The sequence below is a fragment of the Ixodes scapularis genome, unplaced genomic scaffold (assembly GCF_016920785.2).
Source record: "Ixodes scapularis isolate PalLabHiFi unplaced genomic scaffold, ASM1692078v2 PGA_scaffold1__304_contigs__length_218370807, whole genome shotgun sequence".
Lineage (NCBI taxonomy): Eukaryota > Metazoa > Arthropoda > Arachnida > Ixodida > Ixodidae > Ixodes > Ixodes scapularis.
In genome coordinates, this window is record NW_024609846.1 from 53,235,689 (window position 1) to 53,251,829 (window position 16,141).

The 16,141-nt window shown below is 44.5% G+C and overlaps 1 protein-coding gene across 1 annotated transcript; it reads left to right on the top strand.

Annotated features, from left to right (window-relative positions):
- Positions 1-2,257: 2,257 nt before the first annotated feature.
- Positions 2,258-15,255, top strand: LOC121045542. Its single transcript, XM_040498447.2, has 7 exons — positions 2,258-2,331; positions 3,287-3,367; positions 5,110-5,193; positions 7,342-7,504; positions 8,180-8,347; positions 9,711-9,845; positions 15,151-15,255. The coding sequence occupies exons 1-7, from the start codon at positions 2,285-2,287 to the stop codon at positions 15,253-15,255; spliced, it is 783 nt and encodes a 260-aa protein (XP_040354381.2). The 5' UTR covers positions 2,258-2,284.
- Positions 15,256-16,141: the final 886 nt, after the last annotated feature.

Sequence of the window (16,141 nt, forward strand, 5' to 3'; positions counted from 1 at the left end):
CCCTACGTTTGTTAAACCCTTAGTAACCTTAAAATCCTCTTGTTCCACCGCCGACCTGTGTTTGAACCAGACTTCAGTTCACAAGGTTGCTATGTGTGTATTTGAGAGAAATAGCGGCAGCGTTTAGGTGCTAGCATTTATGAAAGGGTTTCCTGATTTAGACGATATGACTTTTGTTGTCACATGTCCCTGGTTCGAACACCTGGGCTGAGATACGTTGCCCATTTTCTGACTCGAAATGGCCAAGGAACATTGACACGCTCGAATAATACAGAAAGGGCGCGGTCGTTTCTATTCGCCTAAAGTTATACACATCCTGGTCTCCGTTTTTTCTGGGGGGGGGGGGGGGGGGGGGGGGGGGGGGGGGAAGACCGCGCGAATAAATACAAAAGATCCATTCTAAGCCTCATCTTCACTCAGTTTGAACTCTCTGTAGAGCCGGTAAAGTCGTACTAAACGAAGCTTGTTGAGTGGACTCTTGGACGTCTTTAAACCCGAAAAAGTAGGTGTGTGCAAATTGTAGTTCGGATCGAATAGCACTGTGTTATTCGAAGCCTTCGAAGTGCACGGGAAACCCTCGGCTCTTCTTGCAGTGCTAAAATATGCTTCACATGCCGCTATTCCATTCCAATGAGTATTCGCTAGAAGAACATTTTCTCTTTTATAACATTACCTGAGCAGCGTAGTGCAGTAGAACTCGACGTAAATATTGATAGAAAAAAAACATACACTTGTAAATTGGAGATTGTGGGTCGAGAAAACGTGTACTTCTTACATTGTACATTGAGCTTACACTCTTAGGAAAAAGTTCAGAGTTCTTATTAATTAAAAGTTAGTAACTGCTTGTCACAAAATGCACTATGCTCTTAGTAACTGCAGTTAGTAACGATCGAATTAGTAACATTACTAGCTAAAGGAGCTAGTAGCTTTTACTAACCTGATAATATGAGCCTAGTATCTTTCACTACCTTTAGATAGTAACTGGCACTAACTCTCACAAGACCCAGTGGCCGTTACTACCTCTAAGCAGTGTCTGTTATTACCCTCATAAAGGGAGGGACCTTCCTTGGCAAAAAGGTATTTCCTCCTTCGTTGATGCAGATTATAATAACAAAAGAGTTATTAACGATGCGCGATAGCAAGAGTCGCACTAAAACTCTCGAACCAGGTGGCGCTAGTCAGCGTCAAATTTGAAATTGGCAAGAAAAGTATTTTTTCTTTGATCGATTTTATTTCCACGCTACTTTCATTCAGGTTTGCACACATATTATGCATTGAATCTATGCAAGGAATTAGAACACATAATGCACACACAACACACACGCGACGACACGCTAACACAAAACGAGGGGGTCAGGGACCACCTCGTCTGTGAAAAATTTGACAAATATGGTGCTGCTTTTGCACGATTATTGTTCTCCAGGATTCTTTCTACACATTCCAAGGAGTGTAGTAACGGTACACACAGTAATTGTTTGCGAGAGTCTAATAAACAGCGTTGCCATAGGTTCCCAGCAGCCATGTTCTCGCTTCCCCGCGTAGCAGCTGCAGCTATTACTTGTCGCGCGTTTGAGAGAGTAAATAGCTATTAGAAATCTCGTAACGGTCAGGAAAAGGTAGTAACTGCTGCAGTTACTAACTTTTTACTAGCTATCGCGTGTTTAAGGCAGTAAATAGCTAGTAAAAAGGTAGTAACGACCAGAAAAAGGTAGTAATTGCTGCAGTTACTCACTTTTTACGAGTTTTCTTTTTTCTTCTATCAACGATTTTTGGCTGCTGTATATAAACGCCACCATAACTGACCTTCATTTTAGTTTCCTTTCGTTATGTTAGCTTCGCTTCATCATGCACTATGGTCGCACGTTAAGTTGTTGGCTCTATTGATATCACAGTGTTCTTGTCCCCAAGGCAGCCTTTGTGTGGCAGCCTTTGTGCAGATTTGTCCTTGCCTATTTCGTTGACTGGGCATATCGTGAGAATGCAGAAAGTCAGTTATGGCAGCGCAAATATGGCGCGCGAAAAAAGCGTCTATAGTGAGATAATAATTTGAGTTAAATATTGTGTCCTCGTGTGTTTCTCTTCTAGAATCGAGTACTACCGTGCTGATCGAAGACATTTTTGTAACCCTTTGAGGGGAACGTTACTTACTGAATATGATCCTTGTGAACCGGTACCCCGGGCTGAAAGAGGCTTTTGTTTGTCTTCGGTTAGACACCAGTCTCCGGAAGGCGTCATCTCGGCGACCTCCTGGTGGATTTTCACATTACCTGGATCTTTGCTGGCCATGGTCCTCATCTGTGCCTACATCAGTCGGTCGCAAGTACTTCCCCAGTAAGAGGCGCTCTCGTCGAATCCCCCGTTCCTGATTAAACAAGCGTCTCACACTGAAATCGTAACGCGGTGCCATTATCTTTATCTACATTAAATTATTCATCATTCCGTTGAAAAGAGTCGTAAAGAAAACCGAAAGATAAGAGTTTTCTCGCCGAAAGAATACCCGTTTTCTTTGCCGTGTCCCGAAAATTTCTTTTGAATCAGAATAAGATATCGCGTAATAAGACGGCAAGAGGGCTCCCTATACGTCTTCTGTTCCACGTTCCCTTCCATGTTTCATCGCACTACAGCCACATGATGTTTATGGGGAACAAAAAATAAGAATGCCTTCAAGTTAAATCTTTAAGCCCTAATTATGAATATAGAACAATGAAATTCACGCAGATTGGTAAGTGGAACTGAATTCCAGTGGATAAGACTCAACAGTCGATATCATAGAGATTAACAAGAGCTAGATGTCATCGAACCGAGAGCTATGTATCATTAGAGTAATAAAATAGGAGCAGGTATTTGCTCGATATTAATGCTAGAGTTCAGCCCAAGCGAAGAAGGAGATTAGAGGTCCTATTCAGTATTTTTCAATCTCAACAGTTATGCATCGGGTTATCATCGTGCAAAGCTGTGTTTAAATATTTGCTCATCGAAAAGTTTGACGTTCACAAACACGCCATCATAACCTTGATGTAACGTATCTTGCATACAAATTGACGAAGCCAACCTACAGTTTCTCAACGTGCAACTTCACATCTCTAAGGAATCTATATTCTGTCTCAACGCTTTCCCCGGTTAATAAACTCAATGGACGTGCCAAAAGTTTAAGCTTAATGTTTGCTTACGGCGGAACGTATACTCCTCCGCAAAAACTATCCATTTAGCCACTCAGACTCGCGAAAATATTATATTTCTATCGCTACTTTCATTGAAACACTAATTAGTGTAAGTTTCTCCGCAGTGAGCCGGAAACAACGAGCGAAGAACAGTCGACCACCATAAACACTGCTCTCCTCAAACTCGAGGACCTTGGACACTCAACGTGAGTTAAAAAAAGAACAAAAAAAAAAAAAAAAACACGAAATTTTGGAAGTAGCGCTGCCAGGTAATCGCACAAAGCTCCTCATAATAACTGTCGCTGTTCGTGACTCACTGTCATAAAAACTAGCGCTGTTCGTTCTATCCGTTTACGTTTTCAAAGAGCTAGCGCTCGAAGAGTCAGTCATCCCGTCTGACGAAAAGCTCGGCAAATGACAAAACCAGAAGAGTATTAAAAAAAAAAAATTGGGGTGGGACAGAGAGCATAACGTGCCACGTGAAATGCCATGCTCAGAGCAATATGGCAGATTTAATCTTATTTGTGTGTGAAAAGAAACGTGTTTCCTGCTTCGTCATTCGCCGAGTTCCCTCCGTTGGCAGCAGTGATTGGTCCTCATGGAGTTGCACAGGGAAGACGCAGGGGAAATTTTAGAATGCACGTGTATGGGTTGCAAGGTACCGTCTTTCACAAAATGAAAGCCCCATTTGCGCAAGCAGTTTTTTGGGCGGTGATAAGTATGCCATAAGAAAGAATAGTTCAGAAAATCATTTATTTTCTCGGTCAAGCAGAGCCAATCCAGAACACCGACGTAAAACTGTCTCGTCGAATGGGTCTTTCATATTTTTGGGGACTGTGCGCACGCAGATGATTTTCAGCTGAAATTAAATCCGGCAAATTTGAAATTATCTACAAGATCCCCCTCCCTCCCCCCCCCCCAAAAAATTACAAAATATTTTTTTTCACCGCAAAATTAGGCTACGCATTATCGAACGCTTATTCTCCACCCAAATGTAGACCTAACGGTCTCAACCGAAGTTTCAAAACTAACCGTTATCTCAATCAAAAGTTGATACTGATTTTCTAAACTTTTCAGTTTGAAAACGGGGCTCGTTTTTACCCGTCTTCGATAACCGGTGCCATTCAGCTCCATGTATTACAGAAGGTCGATCGGCGGCCATTTTCTAGTTAAAAATTTCAGAAATTCGTTTATAACTTTTTATGAAGATAACAGTTAGTTCTGAAACTTTGTCGTCTGGTTCGGAGCGTCAGGGCTACGTTTGGGCAAAGGATGAGCGTTCTGTAATGCGTAACTGCAATTAAAAAAAAAATTGTTTTTAGGAATCGGGGGGGGGGGAGGGGGGGGGGGGGGGCTGCTTAATTTAAGTACAGGCTAAATGCCTGTACTTAAATTTTGAGAATTAGTAATGTTTGGATCGATAAGTAAGCATGCACTGTTGTAACTCTTTGGCAACAACCGCTGTCATAATCCTAACTCAGAACTTACATTTAAAAAAAAAACTAGTCGGGCTTTACTGGAGAGAACAAACAGCACTATTCTTTATGACAGTGAGCCACGAACAGTGACCGTTATTATGAGGAGCTTGGTGCGAGCGCCGACCCTGCCGCATCGCCTGCAAACAGGCCTTCATGATGTTGCCGAAATCTGCGCACAATAGTGCACAAGTGAATTTTCACCGCTAGGTATTCTGAATTTCACACGCTCTGTGACGACGTCCAGTTATCCTTGCACAAAGCAATTTCTTCATATCTGTCACCCCAGCAAGCGAGCGACGCCATGCTGGGTTGGCATGGTAGCTCGAAGTCTTATCGTGACGAAAGCCGCCACAAGGTGTACTCAAACGCTGCCGTCTGAATGGACCCTTACCTTACTCCGCAAGAGCCTTCAGAACCACATTCGAAGATCGTAAAGATATTCGTTTCATTTTTCTTTTTTTTTTTCTCAGATTGCCTATATTTACCTGCATTGCGTGCACTTTCATCTTCTGCATACTGTTGGTGCCCGTGGTACTGCTTGGGCTGGAAGCCAGGTAAGTTTCGCGCAGAGCCCCCTTCCCATGTTTCGTATGTTGCTTCTATCAGTGATTATCCTACAAACCCCTTCGGGGGAGGTGTATAACCCCCCTCCCCCTTTTTTTTTCTGAAGGCACGCCCTTAATTTGCAATGACTCCTCTATTCTAAATGCCCCCCTCCCCCTAACCACTCCCTAAAAATTTAGACCCCCCCCTCCCTCCCAATTTCAATTCCTGGGGAAATCCCCGGCCTCTATGATTTCTGAAATCCGTCCTGCAGCCTGGTGTGCTCACCGTGTTCTCAAATATGGTCCCTCGATTACCGACCGATGACGTTGTAAAAGTGCCATGTTGCCGCCTGCCGCGATCCTAGCGATGGCACAGCGGGAAAGATGAATACGGCAGATAGCCGCTCTGCTGCAGGCCACACTCCAGCTTGACAGTGCGCAGAAGCTTCAACAGTCATGAGTTGAAATGTCACGACGACAGCGACACTCGTGTTCGCTTGTACTTATTGCCGGAACTTCTACGGCCAACCGCCAGGATCGCGGCATACGACAAGATGGCATGCCGGCTCGTGTAACGTCATTTGTTGCGACTTACTCTTGATGCATGACCGCTATAAAACGTTAAACACAACAGACGAACATGCGTTAGAGGCTTAAGCGCGAAACACATATACGACGAAACCGTCCGATCCGACGTCCGACCGCGCAATACGACGGTCGGAGGTGAGGGTTTTCAACGCTCTCCGATGCTACGAAAACCCTCTCCCCCCAAGGTCATTCCGGCAGTCCGCACGTCGGATCGGAAGGTTTCGTCGTACATGTGTCTCGCGCTTTATTGCATCGAAGCGAAAGCCCCAGGAAGTCCTCCATTATTGGAGTTGAAGCCTTGGAAGCGTCCTCTTTAAAAGGATACTGAACCGATATTTCGAGCTCACTAAACAAGGCCGGGCGGATAGGCGAGAAGCTGCAAAACCAAAAAATATCACTCATACGGCGATATATCTAACGGATCGCCGTATTTTGTGGAAAGGAAGTGCGCGATTGAACCCGGCCGGCGGGCCGACGAGACCAAGGCGCGTCACGATTCCCATTCTCTCTCCTCCGCGCTACGTCTCGTCAAGCTGATGAACCGAAGCGAGGAGGAGAGAAGCGAGGCCGCTTCTCCTCATTCTCAAATTCTCCCGGAGGACAGTTACGTCAAAGAACTCGCTTGATCGCGCCCTTCTTTACCAAAGGTACGGCCATCCGTTTGAGATATCGATGTACGAGTGATGTTTTGGAGTTCGTAGCGTCCCGTTCAACACTTCTGCAGTCTTACTTTGCGAAATCCAAATTTCGGTTGAGTATCCCATAAAAGGGGCCATGCAACGATATTGTGTACGAATGTTCCTCAGTTTACTCGAGCGTATTGGAACTAGGGGGACACAAGGATACTCGCGCGCAACCCCACTGACCACGAAGCTGCTTTGTCACTGCTTTATTTCACGGATAAAAGCGGACGTTTTCGTTCCGTCTCTCCTTCGCAAAACTTGATGATAAAGTTGCGGGGATCGCATCGTGTGCGTTGTCAATAATTCGATCCCCATATGATATCATCCTCATACTTCGCTATCCCCACGGTGACGTTATTTAAACGTGACTCATACTGTGGACACCAGAACTGCGTGAGCAATCGATGTGGGCTCATGAGAATCAATGCATCGACATGCCTTCGGGTAACGACTCGCGACCAATCGCTGCGATGACGGAAATAGCCGAACCTTAACATTATGTGGAACTCGGCGCGTTCCCTGTGCTTTGCCAACCCCAGTGCGTGACTATGATAAACATTGTCGGCACATGATTGGCTCCAGATCACGTGGACGCTCCTTCTGGATGCGAGTTGACGGGGCGAACGTTCCTGGTATTTTTTAAATTATTTTTTTGCGACCGGTATTGCGTAGAACTAAAGACTACCCCGTGTTTCATAGGTTATGAATGTCAAGTATTCATTTAAAACTGCATTTACAGAAAGTTAAAAAAATACTGCGTCGCCCTTTAATTTTTTTTTTTTTAGCATCACGTATACTTTTAGCTACAGCGCACGTAAGTGAAGTAGACCTTACGTATATAGGATACCACGCACCTAATTCGCATATCACTCTGAACCCTAATTAGGGTCGCCCTTCTAGGAATGCTGCCTTCAGTGGCGCTGCTGGTCACATCACTGAGGTGCCACAACGAGGGCCGACTCTCCGGCTCACACAAAACCTGGAGCGAAATTCCATGGGGAATCGTCTTTCTCTTCGGCTCGGTACAAGTTGCTTCGAAGCTCGTCCAGGTAACAGGAACTAATTTCTGCTATACCATTGAGGCACGCTAATGCTGGATCTAGGTTATGTTTCTGCGACTGAACTGACTTGTGACCTATTTCAGAATACCATTGGAAGCGATTCCTAATGCAATATCAGTTTCTTTTGTTTTGTTCCTGTTCATAGAAAAAAGGATACACTGAAAGAGGCGGGCATCCCCTTTAAAGGAATTACTACTTCCTCCGGAAAAGTGGTAATCTAGAAAACAATAAAGAGAATATGTATTAACACGGTTTACATTTCAACCTTATATAGAATTATTCGCAAGGGGAAGCAAAATTAGGTGTATAAATTAATATTTGTTTCGAGGTTTTACTTCCACTTAAATGTTTCAAGTCATTGCCCACTTAAAAGTCGTCTGGATGTGTATCTTTTTGCGCCCCTTCATTGTAACAACTCAATATTGTCATTTAATGAAGCAGCTATATATTTGTAGCCGTTCTCTTGAAACGTCAGTGTTAACATTCCGGTTGATCAGATATTTCATAATTTGTGAACAATATGCAGCATTTCGAGGGGAATGGGATACGATCAAACGCCTCTTGCAGAGAGGGGTCAGAAAATCCAATCTAAAGGTGTATAAAAATTTCTGGAAATCCTCGTAATGTGCAAAAGCGCATAATAAAATGTGTATCTTTGTCTAGACGTGCGATCTTCTGGGGGAAATCTTCAACCATTTCGACAGGACGTTCTGGGTGCGGACATCCCCGCTCGGGGTGCAGATGATACTCGCCACCATGGCGTCCCTTCTGGCGGAGATAACCGACAAGAGAAAACTCGTTCAAGGGATGATGCCCATCGTCTCCAACATTGTAAGTGCTGCGCTCAATCAGGAAGAAGGTTTGATGTTATGCACGCGTTCACCAAATACGGCAGCATAGTTGTACCTTCGCCACCTTGCAGCCACGCAGTCCACACCTAAAACCAGGTTACAGGCTGCGATGCGTACGCCCAATGGATTCAAACAACTTCAAATTAATAGCGAACAATCCCGCGGTCTGCACGGCGTACACAGTCACACGAAAGGCGTCTGTTTTGTGATAGATGGGTTTACCCAGCTATGTGCACATGAGGTAAAGTGAGGGATAGAGTCTGCCATTAACTAGGCCGAAGCCCACCACGAGGAGAAGGGCCGAGCTCCGGGTCTGCTTCGTCGCCTTCTAACTGGGGTACACAACAGCGGCGTGCTAGCGCTATAAGTACGACGAGGGGGATCGGCGGCCAAGTGTGCTAACGCAGACCAGCTCGGAGCACGTGGAGTGAAAGCTCGCGCTGCAGAACCCCCGGAATCCTAGGTACAATCCCACCCCTGCCCGTTTCGATCTGGATGAGCATCGTACCGGCGTGCGGTCGTGTATCACTACTGCGTGATGCAAGTTCAATACCCAAGGCTAGCAGTCGCACTGCACTGGCAAAGTAGTACATTTCTCATCTACAGTGGGAAATAACGTCACCCTCTCTGACAGACTAAACTCCCATTGTCTAAACAACAAACGACTAATTTATTTGTTTTGTATACGTATGGCAAACAAGAGCTCCCCCCCCCCCCCTCCCCCTGACATTCAGTCACTTTCAGTAACAATACTCAAGACACTTGTCAAATTTGCCATAAAAAAAAAAAAGAACGCTCCTAAAGCCGGGAACATATTTGCGAAAAAACGAACCGAAAATCGGAGAGAAATCGGAGGCTGCGAAAATCCTTGCTTGCGATTTTCGGAAGACGAGCCACATGAGGTGGAATGCGCGGCGCGGAAATCGCAATGCACTGCGGTTTTCGTGCTCCGACTTCAGGAGGCTGTGCGGTAGTCTGGCGAACTGGCGTTCCATATTTCGCGCTTCTTAAACACTTCAGCTATTAAAACCTCATTGAATGCCACGCGAGCCTTTGTACCACCACCCTTTGATAGAGACAGAAGGGGTTTTCCACGAAGGTTGAGATGAGAACGCAGGGATGGCATACGATGTGCCTGCGCTGCTTCCGAAGCTGCGTGAGCCGCCATGTTGCGAGCCGATCGTTTCTTTTCGTTCCGTCCCGTCCCGATTTTCGGAAAAGGGGAGGAGCAAGGGAAAAGGAGCCTAGCTGCCGTGCGACTTTCGTGTGCGGTTTTCGCACAAAATTCGGCTTTTTTTCGCAAATGTGTTCCCGGCTTAAACGCTTTTTTTTTCCAACGGCAGGCGACGTTTAAGAACATGTACCCAACGTACTATGCAATTCCTGTCATCGTTGGAGCCTTCAGCAATCTCATCATGCCTGCGTCTGTGCCGCTAGTCATCTTGCATGAGGTGGCCAGAGTGTCCTTCCTGAAGCTGGTGAGTACGTTACGTTTACTGAAAATGGCCTCGTCATTTTTTTCACGAATCACGATTTATTGTAGTCGATATATTGCCACGCGCGTCGCTAAGCGAGCGCGTGCATGGCCGAATGGTTATCGTGCTTGACTGTCGCGCGGATGGTATAGGGTCTATTCACTTGCTGAGTCATCACCCACAAACATGGCCGCCGAGCGATAAAGCGGAACTTTTATTCGTGAGCTTGGTGAAAAATAAAAGAAGGCAAAGCAAACTCGCCTATCGGCAAACCGCTATGGCCTTCGGCGGCCATGCTTGTGTGTAGTGACTCGACATTAAAAGGTGGTCTGACGTCATGTGAATAGACAATAGACTCTATAGGTTTGATTCTAGTTAGAGGACTGCCCTTTTATTTATTCTTTCAACCTGGCGCTCTCGTAAGTTCGAGAACATCCTCGTCTGATCGAGTTCTGAATGTTCTACGCGCCGAATGTTCTAGGATGAATGTTCCAGAGAAACACGCGGGTACAAACGGTGCTCCGCGTGGCGAGCCGGAGTCAGTCTCGCCCCAGCGATCGATCCTGCTGTTACGCCGCTATTGACGCCCGCGGCACTCAATAGAGTTTCCTTCTGTTTCCTTTCTGTTTTGGGCACAAGTTCGCCCCATTAAACGTTTATTTCAGTTTTCGTCGCCTCGTCAATCGCCATTCGCGACAATATTGTGATAATAAACGGAAAGTGATAATCTCGTTCCTTCAAATCAAGGCAAGTTAAAGTGTAAGCAGAGTACCAACAAAAATAACCGCGCCAAGATACTGGCGCGACTTCCATGCTTCAAGGGCCCATGCGTAGTGTATACTAATATCTCTCTTTTTTTTTCAAACTTTACTGAAAGCGTATGCGCTTTCAATAAGAATCCAAATTGCTCTTGTAGGGCGTGTTCAGAGAAAGACGGTCATAGGGGTGTCATGCCTATTTTTTTTTTGTCCTCACTTCCATTTTATATAAAGTAGCAAAACCTGTCCATACAATAAAATAAACCTTACTACTTAAAAAAGAAATCTTCATTGTTTTTGTGAAAAAAAATATCGCGTCCGAGAGGAGGTGGAAGAACCAATTTCCCAATTGCGCGTAAACGCAACTTCGAGGGCCACAGGAGTACATAATGGAAATTTCTGGAACGTAAACATGTTTATGTATAAAGCACGACGCCTGGTCTATTTGAACTAGTTAGATATATTTTATATAAATTTATATTCCAAATAAAATAAAATGAAAAACTTGACTTCTTGGGCAACTCTTCTTTATTTAAACATTTTTCTGCGATTTTTTAACACATATTAAAATAAAGTTTTTAGGCTGAAACTTTTTGTGCAGAGAACTTCATGTTTTTTTTTTTTAGCTTTGAACAAAAATGTTATCCCTCAATTATTCTAAATGCTTTTTGCACTGCGCCTGGGAATTTTCTAAATATTTAAAAAGTCAAAATTGTGAAATATTTGTGCAACAGTTTAAACAAAAAATCCTCGATATTTTTCTAAACTTTTCTGGATAAAGTTTTCGAAACGGGTAATTCAATATCCGTAAAAACTTGTACTAAATTGGCTAAAAAAAAAATAGACGTTTTCATAGGTTTCTGTGTCAGTCAATTACCGGTGTAGGGTTTATACTTCAGACGATAAAAACAGCGCAAAAAAAAAAAAAATAAAATAACGACGTACCGCGTGAGGGCAGGCAAAGAAACAGCGCTCTGTCTGTGTCTGCCTTCATGCGGTCAATCGTTTTTTGCGCCGTTTTTACCTTCTGAAGTACGTCATACCAACTCGCCCAAGCCTCAACTTTAGAGGGGTTTATGTCTCGTTCACCAGTGTTATTCAAGCACCGCATCCACAGTGACTGTACTTGGTTGCATTATATCCGCCAGACACCATAAAACACACAAAAAAGAAAACCTAAAATGTTTTTTTTTTTTTTTTGGAGGGGGGAGGGGGGGGCAATGTGGTTAATATTTTTTTTTTTTTTTTGGAAACAGAATTTGGCGGCGCCTTCGGTACTTAGGGTGCTTTGTTTGGTTAATTGCACTGCACTGCGCTACATTCCCGGGGTGGTGCTTTATTGCGGGTAGTCGAAGGACAAGATGGTTCGATTAATATCTCTAGACATTACTATACTGCGTTTCTAATTGCGATAGACTGTAGTAGTCGTTACGACCGCTATCTCAGCCAGCTCGGCGTATCAAGTGACACCGCGTCGAAGCGCCCTTCTCGAAGGTCACACGACACTAACACGACCTTGGATTGATTTGTATGACTCGTAGCTTAACGAAGCACACGAACAGGAGATGTGAAAGGGTAACTGCAAAGAAAAAAAAGTGTTTTTTTTAAACAGCCTAATTGGGACAAACATGTAAAAAACAAATAAATTTTCCACACACACACACAAAAAAAAAATACAGCGAGACTGATTTTAGTTTGCAGCTATTTCGTGCGTTTTAAATCGCGCGCCACAAAATTGGTATTATACGTCAAGGAGTGACTGTTATGCGTCACGGAGTGGCTGCAATACGTCACGGAGTGACGTGTCAGCAACTCTTCTCATTGGCTAAGAGATTGATTAACAGCTTATATCTTGGTTATTAAACCTTTGTGATATGTTGCAATTTCATCTTCAGCGGCATATTTTTACGTTTAAACAATAACTCATAAGTTATTATTCTCTACAAAATATTTACAAGACGGGTACTTCCGTTTGGATTCATACCATAACAAACAAAAGCTTCACCATTCTTTCATGGGCGCCGAAGTCTCCGCTCCCGCCTGTCTCGCCTACCTCGACTAATCGTTTCGCCTAAGTGATCAGTATTTCGTGTTGACCCAGGTCCTTGAATGAGACTTCCTGAAGTGAAGTAGTGTGTGTTTAGCAGCTGTCGCAGGTGTTAGTGATGTGAAGTGATGCGGGGTTTTGGCTTTGATAACGAGGGTTTTTACTTTCGTTGTCCTCTTTGCTTTCTTGGCGTGCTTTTTTTTTTTTTTCGCTTGCGCGTGCAACTGTTGACTTTTTGGAGATATCAGCTCCTGTAAAGCGGCGCCGTTGCTCTGTAAAGTAGTGCCAGATGAGTGATGAGTGACGTGTTAGCGTCACGTGACCTTGGAGGGGGGTGCAGTGATGCCTTGTCACTTGATACGCTGAATTGGCCGAGAGAGTGATCGTAACCTCCGCTACAGTTCAACGTAATTAGAAACAGAGTATAGTAATGGCTAGAGTAATGAATCGAGCAATTTGGTCAGTATACTGCTGGCAATAAAGTACTGTAATGAAAAAGTAGCACAGTGCAGCGCAATCTACCAAGTACAACGGCCTCAAAGCTGAACGTACCGTAAAGTTCAGCTTTCTTAGCCAATATCAACCACATCTTTAATAAAAAAATAGAACAACATCTCTTTAGATTTTTAGTATAATGATCCGTGGTGTCTGGGAGACGATGGGACCAAGTACAGCCACTGTGGATGCGGTGCTCGAGTACCACTAGTGGTTGAGACATAAGCCCTCCAACGGTAATTAACTGCAACATAAACCTGGCTACTTTCGTTTTTCTAATTTAAAACAATATAATACAACATATTTTCGCGGATTTTAATTACCACTTTTCAAAAGTTCATCGAGGGAAGTTTAGAGAAAATAGAGTGTATATGTATTTTTTTTTATTGTCGCTCAAACATTGCACAATTATTACATTTTCGATATTTAGAAAATTTCCGGGCGTATTTAAAACAAAGACTTACAATAGCCGAGCTCAAATGTTTCTATTAAAATGTGTTCACTGTTCAACTGTTCAAAACTGTTCAAAAAGTTTCAGTTTCAAAACTAAATTCTGAGATATGGCAAAAAATCGCAGAAAAATGCCTAAATATGAACGAGTTTGGTACCAATCCTTCCACAGCCAGAGCTGATATACTTTTATCAGAAGAACAGTGAGTTGACTGAGCAATGATCGAAAATTGAGAGATGAAGTCTGTGCAGTATCCGACTGGGCCAAGGAATGCTTCGTGTTCCGCTCGCACTCCTGGCGCGGACAAGAAAAGAAGGAAAGAATAAATGATAGCCTCCAGTTTAATCCTGACATTACATACCTTTCTACCATGATATTTACGACGACACGCTTTTCACCGATGTATATTTGCAAAATAAACTCACATTTTCGTTCCCGAAAAAGTGCAATACAAACTATAGACGTTGTTTTAAAACCAAAGACAAGAACAAAAGTAACGGCGAAGACACACAGTATAGTGACGAGGGTTGTTTCGTTGTCCGACTAAAGTGAGACCTCGATATCTCAGACAGCAGGGGTCACATAGATGTGCCCCTAATGTGACATCACTGCGCAATGGCACGGTTAGACAATTCAGTCGTTTCTCTGCTTGTTTAGTGTATACAGCAGCTATAGTTTTCACCTGCCACTTTATATTACAACGCTAGTTCCCCGTCTGGAATACTGACGGCCAGCTGGGCGGATGCAGGTATCTTCTCTGGAGAGGGTCAGCGTATCACATGTTTAAAAAAATACCCCCCCCCCCCCCCCCCCCGCCCCTAAATTTTATACGTGCAGAATTCAAAAGAGGGGTCCGCCACTGCTGACGACACTTTCTCACTTTAACTTAGGTTCACTGACAGCCCAAGAAAAGCAGGGCATAGTGAGTCCTGGGCGCATCAGTCCTGATCAGTCTCGCTTCGGGATGAGTCACGAAGTACAAAAACGTGATCCTCATAAGCCACGCCCGCCTTTTCTAAAGTTGGCAGTGACTGTAGCAGTCAAATTATGACGAAAACCACGCTGGCCCTCGATGCGAGCACTAAAACAAAGAAACGCGGTTGTTAGCTGCAATTTTGTCTTGATCGCAAGCAAGCGCTGTTGCTCCCGCGAGCTGACTTGTGTGAACGGTTAGAACCATAGCCTCCTCTATACTCACAAAGCCTGGCAGTTCGACGACCGAGCCATAGTGTGCCCGGTCGCAGACTTATAGCGCGAGGATCTTGTAGCACAGACATCAAAGAGCCATTTCTCGGTGAACCTGGACGTCAGCGCGCAGCTTTTGCAGCGGCGAGGACCCGAAAGACACTTGTTCGCTCGAGAGAACTGTACTTCGGCGTCTCGCCGGAGTGGGGCGCTAGTCACGTAGCTCTACTCTCGTCCGTTGCCGCTCCACCTTTTCCATTTTTGGCGGCCGCTTCTCGCGGCGATCTGCCATGTTTTTTTCAGTATATAGGAGGCTACGCCAGAATAGATTGCCCGTAATCCTTTGTCGTCGCGTCTTTCTCTCGTTCGCAGTTCATCCTGGGCCTCATGCTGAAATTGCTCATTATCACGATGGTCTTGATCACCGTCAACTCGGCAGGAAAAATGATCTACGGCTTTGGCCAAGCAGCCATCTAAACCCTGGAGCACTGACAACGTTAGCAGCCAAGTTTCCCGTAGAGCGCGAGGATTCTAGGAAGCGTTTTTGAGGATCGTGCGCACATTGTGGACGACGAAAATTATTTATAAATTTTTTTTTTTTTTTTAGCGCAGCAAGACTTGTAATGTGCTTCCCACTTCAAGACATTCTTATTTGACCATAGACGGTCGCAAGATGCCACGTCGAGTGACACCTTGCGGCGATTGTTTTGTTTATTCATGCTCACGGTATATGCGCTAGTTCGTACACCTTGACGCAATGGGTCACTCGCCGCCGTCAAAGCGGTGTTTTCATCTTGAAACACCCGCCACCGAAGCACTCCGGCCTCAACCCAAGTCGAACGATTTGAACTATTAGCATAGTGTACAACAGTTTAAATGTGTAAGAACAACCAGGTAGGGGAACTTGATCCCCTTTCTCTATTACTGAGTCTCCGTCGCCATATTTGCTTACTTTTTTTTTTAATTTACCGGGTCAAATGTGACATCAGATGAAGTGAAACCGCACAATAAATTTTTCACAAATGTAACCTTCACTATGTTCGCATGAAGCTGACCTGGCAACATAATACGACAAAACTTTGACGTATAACCCTAGACTATTTTATCGTGAGTAGCGCTATTTTGAGAGCGAGAGAAAAGACGGGAAGGGCTATCGGCACTTTCGCCCCTTGCTGGTGCGTTCGAAAGAGTGAAAGTCCCGGGTGAGAAGCTTCGCCGGTGTTGGGTGTATGTGCTGCCCGAACTTCGTTCGCGCTTTTTTTTCTGCTTTAAACTCTCAAACCTAATGGACCTTTTCCACATACCGACGGCACCAGGCGGTGGCTGCACGAACTAAAAATCGAGGAAGTGACCTGCCTGCGCT

Bases quoted from the DNA above. Each gene is read 5' to 3' on its own strand.
- LOC121045542 (XM_040498447.2), top strand. From the start codon at position 2,285: ATGGTCCTCATCTGTGCCTACATCAGTCGGTCGCAAGTACTTCCCCA. The intron at 5,194-7,341 runs GTAAGTTTCGCG...AACCCTAATTAG, and splicing joins CTGCTTGGGCTGGAAGCCAG to GGTCGCCCTTCTAGGAATGC. The intron at 7,505-8,179 runs GTAACAGGAACT...ATCTTTGTCTAG, and splicing joins TTGCTTCGAAGCTCGTCCAG to ACGTGCGATCTTCTGGGGGA.